Below are 18,155 nucleotides of genomic sequence, written 5' to 3'. Positions count from 1 at the left end.
GTATATATTTTGTGGCTGCTAATTTTACGACCGCACATTTTATTTGCCTGTGCTGCAATTCCGAAACATCATCGGCCGTAAAACACCACGAGTCACCAGATTAGCCGGAGGACAAGGCGTGTATGCGTGCTTTCAGAACCAGATGTTACTGTGATTTACTGATGACGACTGTTAAATATGAGCCACCGCAACAAAAGTGAAATCGAAGCCCCCTTCTTTCCTTCTGACATCATACTATTGTAAAACTTAGTCATTTAGTTCGTTTTTTGGGGGTTGGCTGAATCAGGCTAATACCTGTATTTCCTCCTTTTCCAATTAAGTCTCTTGTTAACTGCCACATTATTAAAAGTGTCTATGAATTCTCTGTTATTCTCCAAAGATTACTACTCTATAAAAACCTAAAAGCTGTTTGGTAGAAGGAAATGTTTTTTGCTGTTGGGTAAAATTCTTGGAGTATTTTGATTGGCTGGGAGGTATGATTGATAGCATTTGCTGTCCAATTGCAGGAGCTGCAGAAAGGCCCGCGTGAGGAGAAGGAGGAGGCTCAAGCCAGAGTGAGACAGCTTGAGCAGGACCTGCAAGAAATCACACAAAAAGCTGTTCTTAAAGAGACTGAACTGGACTGGTAAGGCCCATACACACGTTACCTGACTTGAATATAATTATAATATTTACAGTGGGCTCCAAAAGTCTGAAACAACTAGTTAAAATGCTTTTATTGTGTTTATTTTGTTTTTCATTTTCATTTAATTAATTAATTATTTTTTATCTCTGAGTTGTCAGATATTTAAAAAAAACATTTGAATAAAAAATGTAATTTAATTTAAATTGTAGCATTTGAAACAAGCATTTTCTGTAAAGCTGCTTTTAAACAATATGTATTGTGAGAAGTGCTATACAAATAAACTTGAATAAAATTTTTAATTATTCTATTATCAGCATAGCAATTTGAGATGATGATTTGAAGAAGTAACATGAATTTTACAAGGTTAGCATCTGGTTTGTCATCCTGATGATCATCTTCTCCAGAATGATTTGAGATGATCATCCAATGATCAACTTGTGTTTCTGTGGAGGCAAAAACATCTTATTATTTGATTTGTGACATACAAAGAATTACTTTAACATTATTATATAATGTTTCCGGCTATTGTCAGGATTTAATACGATTTTAAATCCCAGACTTTTATTCTCTATGTACTGTAATTGGAAAGGGGAGGATTTATATGCTGTATTTTGTATTTTTTTTGTGTCTTCCAGTTTAAGAGACAGGCTGCAGAAGGTGATTTCTGAGAGGGAGGTTCTACAAGCTCAACTGAAGAATGAGAGAGATGAGAGGGAGCTTTACAAAGTGAGTGTGTGTAGTATCTACAGGTTATAAAGTGTAATTAATCAATCGTGTGACATGCATTCATTCACGTTGTGTGTTGCAGTCTCATGTGCGCAGCGCCGAGCTGGAAAACACTAAACTCAGTGCAGAGCTGCAGATGCTGAAGGCGGTGGAGCTGAACAGAGAGGTCACCATCGCACAGTACCAGGAGGAACTGCACAGACTACGTACAGAGAGAGACACACACCCCACTGATGTCGTAAGAGACGTCCGTTTAAGGAATATGCAAATACAATAAATAAATATATATTCATATACACTACCAGTCAAAATTTTTGAATAATTAACATTTTTAATGTTGTTGAAAGAAATCAAAAATACAGTCAAAACAGTAATATTGTTTAAATATTATTATAATTTAAAATAACAGTTGTCTACTGTAATGTATAAAAACATTTTATTTATTCCTGTCATGGAAAAGCTTAATTTTCAGTGGTCATTACCAGTCTTCAGTGTCACTGAAATAATTTTAATATGTTGATTTGCTGCTCAAGAAACATTTCTTATTATTATCAATGTTGAAAACAGTTTACCATGATAGACCACCATTTAAAAGTTTGGGGTAAGTAAGAAGAAAAAAAGCAACTAGTCCTTTTTTTCAGGAAGGATGCATTAAATTGATTAAAGTGAGAGTAAAGACATTTATAATGTTATAAAAATGTCTATTTCAAATAAATGTGTGTTCTTTGAACTTTCCATTCATCAGAAAAAATGTATCATGATTTCCACAAAAATACTACATTGCAAAAACTGTAGCAACATTGATAATTAGAAACATTTGTAATAATTAAGTACCAGTAATAATTGAGCACCATCAGCATATTAGAATAATTTGTGAAGGATCATGTGACACTGAAGACTGGAGTAATGGTGCTGAAAATTCAGCTTTGCCACCACAGGAATTTTTCATTAATATTACTATTTTACTGTATTTTGAATCAAATAAATGCAGCTTTGATGAGCATTAGTAAAAATCGTACTTATTCCAATTAGTTATCTTAATTATTCCACTACTACTTTTAACTGGTAGTGTACACCCTCTTCCTAATGCAATTGTGTGCATCTCCAGGGTCTCAAAGAGCAGTTGCGTAAAGCTGAGGAGCAGCTCCAGGCCACACGGCAGCAGGCGGCCATGTTGGGTTCTGAGTTGCGTGACGCCTCCGGCGGACGAGATCGCACCATGGCTGAGCTGTACCGTGCCCGTCAGGAGGCTGAAGACCTACAAGTACGTCTAGCTGAAGCCCAGGAAGAATGCAGACACGCTCAGAATCAGCTGGACAGGATGAGAAGCCAGGCATCACAGGAAGTGGTAACCACAACTAACTTTCCCTTATGTTTATTTGACTGTGAAGATCTAGTAATAACAATATGAAGAACTCATGGTTTGTTTAGACACAATGTGAACTGAGAGATAACTCTCTTTTTCTCTCTTATGTCTCTTATGCTTTATTTTAATTTCAGGGCAGGGCTGGAGTGGGTGTGGGGTCAGAGCTGGAGGCCGAGTTACAAAAGGAGGTTGAGGAACTAAAGCTGCGTCTGAATATGGCTGCAGAGCATTACAAAGAGAAATATAGAGAGTGCCAACGTTTGCGAAGACAAGTCACCAAACTAACTCAGCAACAGGAGACGCAGCCGGGGGTGAGCTACAGCAATTATGGCTTCACCCAGTTGTAAAGTTCACGAAAACGCAACAGTGAAGTGAAGTGAAGTGAAGTGAAGTGAAGTGAAGTGAAGTGAAGTGAAGTGAAGTGAAGTGAAGTGAAAACGCCAACGCAGCAGGTTTTTTTTTTCAGTTGAGACTCTTTGCTTGCTATGGTACAGAATATCCGCGGAAGTGTTAATAGTATTTCATTTCACAGAAAGTTTGTTTCTGTATTGTTTCTATATAAATATGCAGATACAATGTGAAGTATTTGCTCTGGCTCTTGTTTTAAATAATTTTGTTCCGTTATTATGCTCGTTGTCATCTGTTGACGTTGTACAAGCAGAATGTGGCGGTTGGTTGGTGTTGTATTTGTCCCGCCCCTCCTCCACTGTGATTGGAGGCTGGGTAAAAAGGGACCGTGAAGAGCGCTGCATTTTACTCCAAGTTGAACATTCTTCAACTCTCTGCGACCGATAAAAAACGTCCAGTGCTTGATCAAAATAGACGCTCAGCACCTCGTTACGCTCATGCCGTTCTATAAACAGACGGCGCTCCCATTGAAAACAATTGGAAAATACTCCAGCCGTGTGAAAAAACACTTTGGTGGACACACGGCCTTAGGGCCAGATTTACTAACAGCTTGCACCAGTGCAAACCCTCTATTGGCATAAAAAAACTACTGTCAGGATTTACTAAAGACACACAGTGAAATATTAGAGCTGTAAAGGTGTGGACACAGTTATTTTTGCGGCTGACCTTATTGCATATGCATTTGTAGGAGTTTCCCTTTCAGACTAGGGATGCTCATATTAACCGTTTAACCGTTAACCGATAGTATGAATTTTGACCGATTAATACTATCAGTTAAACGGTTTAAAAGGTTTTTTGTTTTTTTGCTGCATGGTCACCACATTTTTATAAGAAACAATATCGAGTCTATTAAACACGAAAGAACAACAAATAAATCGGTGAGAACACTCGTTTTAACAGCCTACATACACCGGGACTGCATATGCATGCATATCACAATTTTCCCAATGTTGATTCTTCTTGCAAACGTAATGCAATCATATACAATAAACGAGCTTGCACAGTGACAGGAAATAAAAATTAATGCAAAAAACCTGCCTACCTTACCAGAGCATGTCAGCAAAGCAGAGCTTCACTCATGAACTGCTCACCGGTAAAATGACGTGCGGTCGAATCCCGCTCCGACATGACATTTCTATGTACTGTAGCCTACTATGCTTGTAGCCATTAAAACACGTAATTAGTTTCAGTTTAAATATTATAATGTTATTTTTTAATTTCATTTACGTTGAAAAGTGAACAGGACACATAAGATGCATGATGTCAGAAGACGGGGGTCTTCAATAAGTTCAATAACACGTCCAGGGGCGGCGCTAGCAATTTTGGGCCCTATGAAAGAATATGATGTTGGGCCCACACCAACCTAGCTATCCAAAATTTTTGTCTGCAATTTAATAATACTGACCAATTAAGCTCCGCTCGCTCAACCCAGAATGCCCCAATTGGCTGATGAAACATTGATTAAAATTAAGATACAATTTATACAAAACAAGACTTAATGAAGTGGTCAATGAATCATGTCTGATCAACTCCATTCATCTTATGATGTGTCCTATCTCATGCTGTTCACTTTTCATAATCGACATAGATTGACAGATTGACAACATAGACATAAAAAACAACATTATAATATTTAAACATAAATATAAAAATAAATACCTTAATGGCTGCAACAATTATAGCACAGAGAATTTTCATGTCGGAGTGGGATTTGAGTGAACGTAGTTTTACCGGTGAGCGTGAGCGGTTCATGAGGGGAGCGTTTTGCTGGATTTTGCTGGAAATGCCATAATTTTTTTATATTTGTAACTCTTTGGTAGATGATACATTTATAATACATTATAACTAGTGCTGTTACTACTAATAAAACCGATCTCTGGGGGCCCCAAAAGTGTGTGGGTCCTTAGAATCGTCCTAACTTTCCCCCCCTTAGCGGCGCCCCTGAACACGTCAATAGGCTTTCAACAAAACAAAACTTTTCTTTAAAGTGAATTTCGTTTTGTACAAATTGTATCTTAATTTTAATCTATGTTTAATCAACCAAATTGCCTGGATTTAATAAATAATAAGCAAATAGTATAGCCTATAACAGACAATGACATGGAGGCGGCGACGCAGCGTGAACAACGGCTTAAATGAACAACTAGAAAAGAAAAAAAACTTTAGTCAGGGGCAGCCCTAACTATTTATTTCAGATAGACCTATATTTGATCCAGCAAGTCACAAATTGAGTTCTGGGTTGAGCGTGCGGTGCTGAGCGGAATGAGCTTCAGAAATGAACGGAATTGTTTTAAAAACATAATTTAACAAATAAATAATACTTTTTAATGGGCCACTTAAAACGTTTATTACAAATAAATTATTACGTTTGAAAAATGAATAAAATGAACAAAAATTTGCATTGCATTTGCAATCCTTTGCAGCACCCCCAGCATCCCCACTTCCCGCGCCCCTGCACCACTTAGACATGCTACTTTAAAAAAAATTTAAAACCAGTCAAGGTGTGGATTGAGGTAGGCCTGCTATTTTTATATGATGAAAAAAACTTAGTTTGACGGGAAAAAAACTATTCCGGTTCTTCAAAGCTTCAAACGGATTCAGTGTTTTCGTTTTGTTAAAATTTTCATTTTCGTTAAAATTATTTAAGTGAAAAATATTTAGTGTAGGCCTATTTATTTTATGCTTTTTTAAAATATTTGATTCAGTTTTTCTCTGTTGTCAGAAACGCTGCAGGTGCGTGAACATTTGATAATGTGAATCCAGGTTCTGATGTTGTTGTTGATCTGTTCTGTATTCTGCGGTTTGCACAGTAAAATAAACCCGTGGAAAAAAGTGTCTTTTTAACGGGTCACAGACACTCTTCAATTGTATATTTATTTAATGGCAATTCAATATTATAATCTTATCAGTTAACGGTTAATAATCGGATAATGAGCGGCGGTTGTCGGTCGGGAAAATTAACCGTTTTGAGCATCCCTATTTCAGACGCAAATGAATGGGAGGAGAGTATTTAAATGAATCGTGCAAGGTGATTTACTAAGGTTTAAGCTAGTAAATTTACTGGTATTTGCGCCAATTTTTACCACCCCCAAAAAAAGCATGTCTTAAACCATACACTAATTTGCGCTGCTCTTGGTAGATTGTGTTGGTCATTATGGAAATGATCCAGTTGCGTCTGTGTTCTTTAATTTGCACGTCATAGGTGGATCATGCGCAGATCTTTCCACTCCCATCTACGTTTTTTTTTTAATTACGCTCTCACGCTCATTTGCCCTGTTTAGTAAATCTGACCCTTATTGTTCAAGTAACATGATAAACTATATTACACTTTGTGTTTATGTATGTTAGCTGACCTTGTTTTGACCTTGTAGAGCTTGACATCAAGTTCTGAGAGAAATCAAAAAAATATTATTATTATTACATGTGTTTTAGGACTCTAACAGGAATGATGCGTCTACAGAGACCACACAGGAGTTACACACCCCAGATGCAGAGACGCCTCCCACAGGTATTGACATGCACAGAAATTAATCTCATCAAACACATCATCAAACTAGTTCCAATATATAACCAAACATTTGTAGAAGTTAATTTACAAAGAATTCAAAGTCACTAATAAAAGCTTTGGGGTCAGTTTTTTTTTTTATCATTTCATTCAGCAAGAGCGCATTATGCTGATCAAAAATTACAGTAAAGGCATGTAACAAAAGATTTATTTTTCAAATAAATGCTGTTCTTTTATATTCCTACTTTATATTCATCAAGGAATCCTGGAAAAAAAATCACAGTTTCAACAAAAATATTAAACAGCACAACTCTTACAACATTGATAATAATAAGAAATGTTTCTTGAGCAGGAAATCAGAATATTAGAATGGTTCCTGAAGGATCATGTGACACTGCAGACTGGAGTAATGATGCTGAACATTCAGCTTTGCCAACACAGGAATAAATTACATTTTAAAATATATTCAAATAGAAAAGTCATTTTAAATTGTAATAATATTTTACAACACTACCTTTTAAGTATATGTCATTTTTCCAGTAGTTCATAGTAGTGTCACTTGAAGCATATTGAGATTTTTAAGGTGAGCATTTTTTGTAATTGGTCTAAAAAATGTTTTAAGTATATTTCTTATATAGGCCAATATATCTGTTATTGGCTTCAAAATATAAATCATTGTTTGTTATTGGCTTTAATCCAAATTTCCATAGAGGTACATCTAGACATCGAATTTTTAATGTGATTGTTTCATGTTGCGTAGTTTCATGCTCAATGTTTTATATGCTTTGTAATATTTTGTCCAACTTTTCATGCATTATAAATTAACATCTTAAATTTGAAAGATCCTGCTGAGATCAAACCTGCAGTGCAAAGAGTTGCTGAGAGACAGAGGGATGATGAAGGTAGACCTGGACAGGAGGAGAAGGAAGAGGAAGAGGAGGAGGAGGAGGAAGATGACGATGAAGAGGAGGAGGAGGAGGAGGAGGAGTGCAGCGTGTCAGTAGAATCTGAGCTTGCCTGCATGGAGGAGAAATGGAGAGACCAGTGCACCGTCAATGAAAACTTGAAGCTCCTGCTAGCCAATGAGGAGAAGCGGTTTAAAGTATGTAAACACACACACGCACACACACACAGAGGCATATACATGATTCAGGTTTCTTTAATCCCACAGAGAAGAGCCAGCCACGGATACATACATTATTTTGCATTAGATGTCCGTGCACACAAGCGTGCAAACACAGTTGAACTTCCACGGGTTGATTTTTAGGTCTGTTTCACTGAGTGGAGGTATCACATTTCCGTCAGTCATGTGTGTGTGCAACGGAACTCATAAAGGACAGAGCTGGCCAAGTGGAAAGGAGGTCGTAAAGGACTCTTCTTGTCTGAGTATTTAGATAAAAGCTGGAGACACCATCAAAAGGAAAGTCTTTTATTTACAGCGTGTTTAAACGCATGCACACGTTCTCACCAGATTCTTTATGACTGTTTACTGCAGAGCAGAGTAAGATCTTAGTAAAAACCATTTCAACTAAACTTCAAACCTAAACAGGCATTTACAAGATGGTAACTCGGAAAGAGAGAAAGAGAACAAGATCAGCAGACAGTAAGCTAGTGTTTGCTTTCTTTCTCTGTTAGATGAAAGATCTCTAGTTCCAAAGACGTAGTGAGGAGGTTGCAGTCAGCCCATTTATCAATTTGTCTCAGTTATACATACTCTCAGCTCAAACTTGAGGTCGCAGTTAACAAACTTTAACCTACAGTCTTCTATAGGGCAGGGAAAAAATTAAAGGGATAGTTCACCAAAAAATTATAAAGGATTAGTTCACTTTAAAATTAAAATTACCCCATGATTTACTCACCCTCAAGCCATCCTAGGTGTATATGACTTTCTTCTTTCTGATGAACACAATCAGAGTTATATTAAAAAATATCCTGATGCTTCCAAGCTCTATAATGGCAGTGACGGGGTCCATTGAGTTTGAAGCTCAAAAAAGTGCATCCATCCATTATAAACGTACTCCACACAACTCCGGGGGTTTAATAAAGGCCTTCTGAAGTGAATCGATTGAGTTTTGTACAAATAATATCCATATTTAAATCTTTATAAAGTAAAATATCTAGCTTCTGCCGGACTGCCTTCTGTATTTAACTTATGAAGAAAGCGTAACTGGTGCGACGTAGCCTATGACGTCAGACGTAGCGTAAGTGTTTTGAACTGCAAGAGGCGTTACACTTTCTTCGTAAGTTGAATTCGGAACACAGTCTAAAGTTTCAAATATGGATATTTTTCTTACAAAACTCAATCGATTCACTTCAGAAGGCCTTTATTAACCCTCCGGAGCCGTGTGGATTACTTTTATGATGGATGTGCTTTTTTGAGCTTCAAAGTCAATGGACCCCATCACTGCCATTATAAAGCTTGGAAGCATCAAGATATTTATTAATATAGCTCCAATTGAGTTGGTCAGAAAGAAGAAAGTCATATACACCTAGGATGGCTTGAGGGTGAGTAAATCATCAGGTAATTTTCATTTTAAAGTGAACTAACCCAGTGCAATCAAATTTGTTTCACTGTAAAACGCAAAAAGTTATGTTATATATATATATATATATATATATATATATATATATATATATATATATATATATATATATATATATATATATATATATATATATATATATATATATATATATATATATATAATATATATATATATATATATATAGTCTAATATACACTGCTGTTCAGACATTTGGGTTCAGTACATTTTAAAGAAATTAATGCTTTTATTCCGCGAGGATACATTAAATTGATCAGAAGTGACAGTAGAAACATTTATAATGTTACAAAAAATATATTTCAAATGAATACTATTCAATTTAACTTTTATCCAAAAATCCTGCAAAAAAAGGATTTTACACATATTAAGGAGCACAATTGTTTTCAACATTGATAATGATTACAAATGTTTTTAAGAGGCATATTAGAATCATTTCTGAAGGATCATATGCCACTGAAGACTGGAATAAATTATATTTTAAAATATATTAAAAGAGAAAAAGGTTATTTTAAATTGTAATAATTATAATTCACAATTTAACACCTTCCCATGTATTTTTTTAATCAAATATATGCTGCTTTGGTGGGCATAAGAGATTTCGGTAACACTTTACAATAAGGTTTCTTTAGGTAACATTACTTAACCACATTAGTTAACATTAACTAATCTTGAACTGCGCTTCTACAGCATTTATTAATCTTTGTTAATTTCAACATTTACTAATCCTTTATTAAAATTTTGTTAACATTAGTTTATACACTGTGAACTAACATGAACAAACCATGAACAGCTGTATTTTTATTAACTAATGTTAACAAAGATTAACTAATGCTGAACAGAGGTGTTGTTCATGGTTAGACAATGTTAACTAATGTTAACTAATACAACCTCATTGTAAAGTGTTACCAAAATATATTTACCATGCCCAATTTTTTTATTACTTTTTGAGTGTGACCTCTATAAAATTTGAACCAGACATTTCAAAAGACATGGAAAATGAATCTAAATTTTTCGGTCAGAAAATGTCGGAGCCCTGAGGAACACATCAAAATTTCAAGTCCAGAATCTGACATACACAAAATATCAGGGTTAAACTTCTATAACGACTTTTCTGGAAAAAGTTCTGGAATTGAAAGGTGTGTTGGTTAAGTTCTGCATCACTATCAGCAGCAAACTGCATCACTATTCACTAGTAAAAAATTATATCTGGTGTCAGAATAACTTTTGGTTTGACTGTATATGTCCAGATGCCACACAAAATAAATCATATGAATTCCGTCATAGACTCAGGTGGCAGAGAAGGACAGAGAGGTGTCCGCTCTCAGGGAGAGTCTTGTGGTGGTGACCAGGGAGAAGGAGAGACTGGAAAAGGTAAGCATTTATAGTATAAACATGTTCTTATAAACAGTTTGTTGCTATATACATAATTCTTGTATTCTTTATTTGCTTTTCAAAAGTCTTGAAAGCTGTAATATCTTCTAAAGCTAGTATTATTAGCTTGATCTGCTAAATGTTAACAAGAATGTTTAAATATGAAAAACCTTAATTTGATTCTTAGCCGGTAAGATGCTGAAATCAGGCTGTGTGAATGTTTGAGCCCCAAGAGTCACGGCTAAATGCCAAATTCGGCTCCCTGATTACCCATCAGCACTTGTGTTAAATGTTAAATGTGCGAATAATTCCTCTAATCATGGCTTACGGATATGGGGTCAAAGGAGAGGGGAAGAAAGAAATAACAAGAAAAAGAGTAAAAAAGGAAGGAGAGTTATACTCTGTCAGTAGTAGACTGGTCATATTTAATCTGTTTTACATTAGTACTCAAGGTTTCAGTTTCTTTGGTTGGAGTTTATTGGCCAAAGGCAGTTTTATTCAGGTTCTTGTAGTCTTTAAATAGCCTGTGCCTCATTTGTAACATTCATTATGAGATTACTGCAGTTTTGTTTTTTAAACATCAATGCACATTTGAGCAAGCCTTTTGCAATTTCATTACTGATATTCTTAGTGTTCATAAGTGGTTACAAATTTGTATTAGCTAGTTTTACTGATATAAGCATATAAGTGTTTCCTGTCAGGTATGTTGAGAGCTCACTTTGTGATCATATGAGATTCATTCTACAAATCATTTTATGGACTCTTTGTTTCTCTTACAGGAATTGCGGCAGTGTATGAACAGAGGGGAGACAGCAGGGAGTCAGAATTCAAAGGTCAGAGAGCCAGTGATGCTGCGTTACCCACTGCCATATCCACAAGACCCGCCTCCGCTTCCACTGGTACCCCAACAGCCCGCTGAACTGCAATATGGAAACCCCTATTCAGAGCAAGAGACACGGGGTGGGTGCACCCTTTCTCTTCAATTTATTTATTTTTTTTATTTCAAATAAAGTAATTAATTAAATGCCCTGAAAATAAGGTTACATTTGTTTACATAAGTTAAAGGTGAACTGTGTAAATTTTAGCGGCATCTAGCAGTGAGGTTGCGAATTGCGCACTCCCTTTCGAAGATCATAGAAAAGCTACGGTGGCTGACACAAGACAAAGATATCGTTGTCTGAGACAGCAGAGAGTAGCTAGCGCTCTGTAGAGCAGTTTTTCCGTTTAGGGCTACTGTTGAAACATGAGGGTGCAAAATGGTGACTTCACGGTAAGGGGACCCGCGGTGTATGTAGATAGAAATGGCTCATTCTAAGTAAATAAAAACATAACGATTCATTATGTTAGGTCTTTATACACCTCTGAAAACACAGTTATGTATATTATATTGGATTTCTGTCACTAGATCCTCATAAATACTACACACTTTAAGTACATTAGTTAACATGAACTAACAAGGGACAATATTTCAACATCATTTAGTGATCCTAGCTAATGTCAATCTCAACATTTACTAATACATATTTAATATCAAAAGTTGCATCTGTTAACATTAGTTAATGCAACTAAAATGAACAAGAATATTTCAACATATAACATTAATAAATGCTGTAAAATATATTGGTAATTGTTAGTCAATGCATCAGCTAATGTAACAAATTGTAAAGTGTTACCATAATTGTATACTAAAGTATATCTAATTTAATTGAAAATAAAATTAGATTTTCTTAAGGGGAAAAAATCTCACATCTAATGCTGTAAACTATACAGGGAACCCTCTCATTTGGTACATTACTATAATATTAGATGTTAAAATTAACAACAGAGCTCAAAATATTGTATTCATCTGCTATTTATTTACAGATATAATAATTACACTCAAATAAAAACTGAAACTGATTTGTATACAACTCAGTTGCACATAAGTCTTTATGATAAATGTATTCAAACATGCATATATAATTAACAGTTCTTAAGCTCCTCTCTAGTGTTTTTTTTATAGCTAACTAACGAACTGTTAACATTGGATAACTTTCCTGAGGTAAATGCAAAGTTAAGTGACATTGTTCACAAGCTGTTTTATTGACGTCTTTCCATGGTTGAAAGTAACACTAATTACATGAGGCATAATACATTTCGGTAAGTTTTACTGTATTTTTCAACACACCTTTTGATATTCATGCGTGTTTTTTCGTGCTACAACTTGTATTTAAGTGGAAGAAAAGACTGATGTACTACAGCGATCTGTCACGAAACATTTAAGAGCATCAAAATGTGATAAAATGGACAGAATTTGAATGCTGAAATCTAGGGATGCACGATATGAAAAATTTTAACCGATACCGATAACCGATAATTAAGTCCTTCTCATGGCCGATACCGATAACCAATAAATTCATATTTTTATATTATAATTTCCATATAATCTGCAGTTCGTGCACCCAGTAGAATAGAAAATCTAAGATGCACTGATGAAACTGATATTTTAGTAGCTCTGTCCTATATAATGGCAAATTTCAGTCGTGACTCTTCAAATGCTTTTATTTTTTGTGTAAGGCACCACAATACTTAGTAACAGAAAGGGTTTAACAAACTATGTTTAACAACTATGACAAAACTATATGGTTTATCTGCACTTAACTCATTAACAACAAAATTATATTCAAGTATTTCATGCATAAAAAACTGCATCTATTTACCTTTAGTGCATGAGGATGAGGAAGGTATATAGACTTTAAGTCACATGTTTTTCAAATAAAATGCATTGACATTTCATTTATCAACTTCGAGAGAAAAAAAAGTGCATCCTCAACAAAAAATAAGGTGCATCTTCAACAAAAGAGCATAGGGCATAGTTGAGATTTCTCTGAAATTATATAGTTTAACAAAAATAAATATGAGGGATGAGGAAGGTATCTTTAAGTGTTTTTCAAATACATAATAAATCAAATGCATTGGTCATCAAGTACTATGAAATCCATTACTTTGTCATTTATCGCTTTAGCCTTTTCGCTGTCTCTGGAAAACTTTTTACATTGTTCAAATGCCTGCTGAATGGGGACATCGACGGTCCGTGTTTTAGGCTTAGCGCTAGTAGCTGCAGCCGCTTCATATTCCTTTAATACAGCTTCGCCGCAATGACGCCCTTTCAAGTGAGATATAAGATTTATTGTATTAAAACTTGACGCCTTTTTCCCCCTCTCGGAATCCTTGCTGAACATGCTTTGCAAATAGCAATAGCATTGTCCTTCGCTGCTGCCACAGAGAAAACCTTCCAGACCGGCGAAGACATGTTCACAGATAATGACGTAATGAGCGCGAGCTGCGCTACACGGTCACTTGCACTCGGAAAGCAGACGAATCTGGGGTGTGTCTCAATCAGCTCCCTAGTTCAGTAGTCAGGGCACTGATCAGGGAATCAGACAATGGGTTGACTCCCTGATCAGTGCCCTGACTACTGAACTAGGGAGCTGATTGAGACACACCCTCGGATCAGAGTGATTGACTGATTTTGACCAGCACGCGTACTTTATCGGATCTAGTTATCGGATTTCTTTTATTTATCGGAGCAATAAAAATTATGTAATTTTCACCCATATCGCCCAATAATTTATCTGTCCGATAAATATCGTGCATCCCTACTGAAATCTACTGTGCCAACAAAAACCTGGTCCAAAGTCAATAGTGCAGTATTTTTGTGTTATTTAAAGGGCGCGTTAGTAATGTGCGCCTATAGGTGGGTGCACAAAGCACATACACACTCATTGTTACACACACACACAAACATTTTTAAATATTAAAAATAAAGGGATTCCTCTCTGGAGCAGCGTTCAGTCTTTCCGCTCGCAAATTCCGCCCATGTAAATAGCGAATTCGCCATGGTGCAAGCAGAAGTGGCTTTTAAAGGGAATGGGAGACTCTGATTGGTTTAATGCACGTTTCGCCCCAAACACACCCATGATCTGTAAGAGACTAGGTACAACCCTTTTGGACCATGCGCCTGGCACACCAACAGTTTTTTCCGTTGTTAACTTGCAAAAGTGGTTTCGGACATGCCCTAAGTGCACCTGCGCCATGCACTTCAGACCATGCACTTAGATCGTTAAAATAGGGCCCATAGGGTCAAATAGAGCCTGCTTCATCACCGCTATTTTTTTAACTGTTGTTTTTGCGTTAACTTCGACAGCCCTAAATTCAACATGCAACATTTTCTTCACACACAGTATAAGTTAGTCATTTTTTTCCCCTTTTGATTGACAGAATATAATCGGCCCTGATCATCAGCTGTTTTTAAACAATCGGCCGATAGTTTGTGAAAGTAATTGCTTTTATCGGCCGATATCGATTATTGGCTAATACATCAGTGCATCACTAATCATTCATATACTAGCATTCACAAGTTTGGGGTCAGTAAAGTTATTTTTTATGTTTTAGAATGCTTTATTTATTTGCTCAAATACAGGTAAAGCAATAATATGGTGAAAATTATTACAATTTCAAGTAACTGTTTTCTATTTTAATATATTTTAAATATATTCCTGTGATGGCAAAATTTTCAGCATCCATTACTCCAGTGGTTCATCATCGCATGACCCTTCAGAAATCATTCTAATATGCTGATTTGCCGCTCAAACATTTGATAAGAAGTTTATCACCTCTATTGTGTCCAAGTTTCAGAAACCGTATTCAGGATTTTTTGATTAATAAGAAAGTTCAAAAGAACACAATATATATGAAATAGAAATATTTTGTAAGATGATAAATGTCTTTACTGTCAATTTAATTTAATAAAAGTATTATAAAAGTAATAAAAAAACATATTTGAATGGTGGTGTATATTGGGAGTGTAGTATATTTGTTTTTGCCTTTGTATCGGAAGTAGAGTATTGAGAAAATTTCAGTGGTATTAGTATCTAACAACTAAAAAATTTTGTAATGTAACAATCCTGTTGAAAACTTGCTGAATTCTTGTTCCTCAGATGGAGCAGATGGGGCATTATCCCCAGAACAAACCTGCCGGCCCCCTCCCTTGGCTCCTCCACCGTGGGGCGGCCCTGTGGTCTGCAGTCAGCCATCACGCAGTCTCAGCCCCCCTGATGGCCTGGAGAATCCCCCTGAAGAGAGGCCTAATGTAAGGGCACATACACAGATGGCTGGAGCAGTGGAAATATTTAGAAAGCACCACAACAGCTTTTACTGTGTACCTTCTTTTGGCAGCTACATAGATGTACAATAGACATGATCTGATTTAATGTAACTTCAGACTGCTTAGAAGTAATCTGGACAGTGTTCTTTTTAAAGCTGTTGCCTATCTGCAATACATTGTTAAAACGCTTCCTGTCAGATGTTAGAATGACATTTAGCAGATTTTTTGCGATGTTAAAACTTTAGATCAGTGATTCACAATTATTTTTGTCACAACCCTATTGATAAGCTTGTTTATACCGCAAGAATTTTTTAGTCTGTGGTTTTTACTATACTATTGTATAATACTTATTACTAATAAGTATAATATAATAATATAAATATTACTTGTTAATATTTCAATAATTTAACAATACAATTTGCATGTTTATGGTTTTCTGACATTAATCAATGGTCATATGATATGACATGTAGGTAAACAAATAAAATATATATATTTTTTTATGTTTTATTTTGATTGTTTTTAAATCATTGGTTTTAATTTGATTATTTAGTAAAAAAAAGTTTTTTATTAATAAGGGTGTAAATCAGATGATTTGTCACAATACGATATAACATCGTTTCTCTTTGCCAGCAATACAATATTTTCAGATACCTCAAAACAAGGTCTAATCGATATATAAACATTTATGTGCTTATTTTACACAACCAGTTAGATTTTACGACCGGTTAGAACACACACTTTGACAGAAATGTGTTATAACAGTTGACAGAGATTGCTTGCAGATGTGACTATAGCATGAGAGTGTCAAAATAAAGGTGCATCATAAAAATATATATCGATTTTTACGCTATTTACGCTTAGTCATTTAATCGATGTATCAAAGCTTTTTGTAAGCCTCAGCGATAATACCTAGGTATTATTTTGTCAGTCTTTAAATTGATATGTGGCAATTACTTTTGTCACTCTTCAGCAACCTTCTCTACTTCTCCCTTTCTCTCAGCCTTTCTTTCTGTTTTCAACCCTTCCTCTTGACTTGCACCTTGTCGTCGTTTGATTCAAGCTCTTTCCTTTTCTTTTTTTTCGTCTTCTCTTCTTCACTGCCCTCTGCATTCCCCGCACCCTCAGACCTCAGTTCATAGGTGAATACAGAGGTGGTTAATTTGCATGAAACGGCAATTAAGGCTTTTCTCTTTTGAGCTCGTTAGTGGATTAGAGTGACGAGGGTAGAGGCTCGTTAGAGAGAGATGTTGACGAGGGCTATGCTAATTGGCTAGGGGTGCCGGCCTGTGATATTTGAGGGTGCAGATCGGCACTGACCCCTTTCTCCTCCTTTCTCGTTTGCTGCGTTAAAAGCCCATTAACCTTTGCAGGAAGCCGGCTGTGTGCAGACAGGCGTGGCTTTTTGTCGAAAGTGTGGGTGTGTGTGTCTGTGTGAGATCTTAGCTGTTCTGTCTTAATAGAGGGGCGACAGCTAGCTAAATGTGTCTGCTGAAGAACATCGTATTGTTATGTCTCAGTCAAGAAGAAATGATTTCATTTTGGTTTTAATGTCTTTCTTAGGGAGGTGATGGTGAGGCCCCTGCAGTCTGTGATCATCAGAGCCTGGAATCTAATGAGAGCCACACAAGCTTCTGCTTTGACACCAGGTAAATGTTTAGAATTACATGCTACTCATACTATGTGTGCAGTATGTATACTGTACGCCGTTTGTTTGCATAGAATACCTACAAGTACTACATTTGCCAAAATCTGTGGTATACAACAAAGCACACTATGTGAGCTACTGTATCTTGACTTCCCATTTACAAAGTGACAAATATAGACTAGTAATATCAAATTTTATTTTATTTTATTTTGTATACTGAAATTAAACTAAAATGGTGCTTTAAAATGAGAGCAGCAAGCTTTAGGTCAGGGCTGGGCAACCCTGGCCCTCGAGATACAATTTCCTGCAGAGTTTAGCTCCAATCCTGATCAAACTCATCTGCCTGTAGCTTTCTAGTAATCCTGAAGACCTTTAAGGGTTAGTTCACCCAAAAATGAAAAAAATGTGTCATTAATTACTCACTCATGTCGTTCCAAACCAGCAAGACTTTCGCTCATCTTCAGAAAAACAAATGAAGATATTTTAATGAAATCCGAGAGATTTCTGTCCCTCCATTGACAGTCAACGCAACTACAACTTTGACGCTTGATCATAAAACTAATCCATATGAATTGAGTGGTTTAGTCCAAATTTTCCAAACACGATCACTTTATATGATGAACAGACTGAATTTAGGCTTTTATTCACTTATAAAGTGGAAGAAATCTCTCAAATTGAATTTCCAATATCTTCATTTGTGTTTTGAAGATGAATGAAAGTCCTACAGGTTTGGTAAGACATGAGGGTGAGTCATTTCTCTTTAATTAGCTGGTTCAGATATGTGTTTGATTAGAAT

At 35.9% G+C, this 18,155-nt stretch overlaps 1 protein-coding gene across 1 annotated transcript in view; it reads left to right on the top strand.

The window, feature by feature from the left end:
* Window positions 1–18,155, top strand: part of tax1bp1a (Tax1 (human T-cell leukemia virus type I) binding protein 1a) — a 37,060-nt gene that overhangs the window by 16,234 nt on the left and 2,671 nt on the right. The window contains exons 6-16 of the mRNA XM_079828820.1: window positions 507–625; window positions 1,261–1,351; window positions 1,434–1,589; window positions 2,460–2,699; window positions 2,852–3,028; window positions 6,558–6,633; window positions 7,473–7,732; window positions 10,479–10,565; window positions 11,345–11,525; window positions 15,545–15,696; window positions 17,275–17,360. Coding sequence (XP_079684946.1) covers window positions 507–625; window positions 1,261–1,351; window positions 1,434–1,589; window positions 2,460–2,699; window positions 2,852–3,028; window positions 6,558–6,633; window positions 7,473–7,732; window positions 10,479–10,565; window positions 11,345–11,525; window positions 15,545–15,696; window positions 17,275–17,360 — 1,625 coding nt within the window. The remainder of the gene's footprint in view (window positions 1–506; window positions 626–1,260; window positions 1,352–1,433; window positions 1,590–2,459; window positions 2,700–2,851; window positions 3,029–6,557; window positions 6,634–7,472; window positions 7,733–10,478; window positions 10,566–11,344; window positions 11,526–15,544; window positions 15,697–17,274; window positions 17,361–18,155) is intronic.

This window comes from Gobio gobio, assembly GCF_949357685.1.
Source record: "Gobio gobio genome assembly, chromosome: 11".
Lineage (NCBI taxonomy): Eukaryota > Metazoa > Chordata > Actinopteri > Cypriniformes > Gobionidae > Gobio > Gobio gobio.
This window is presented reverse-complemented; position numbering and strand designations above follow the sequence as displayed.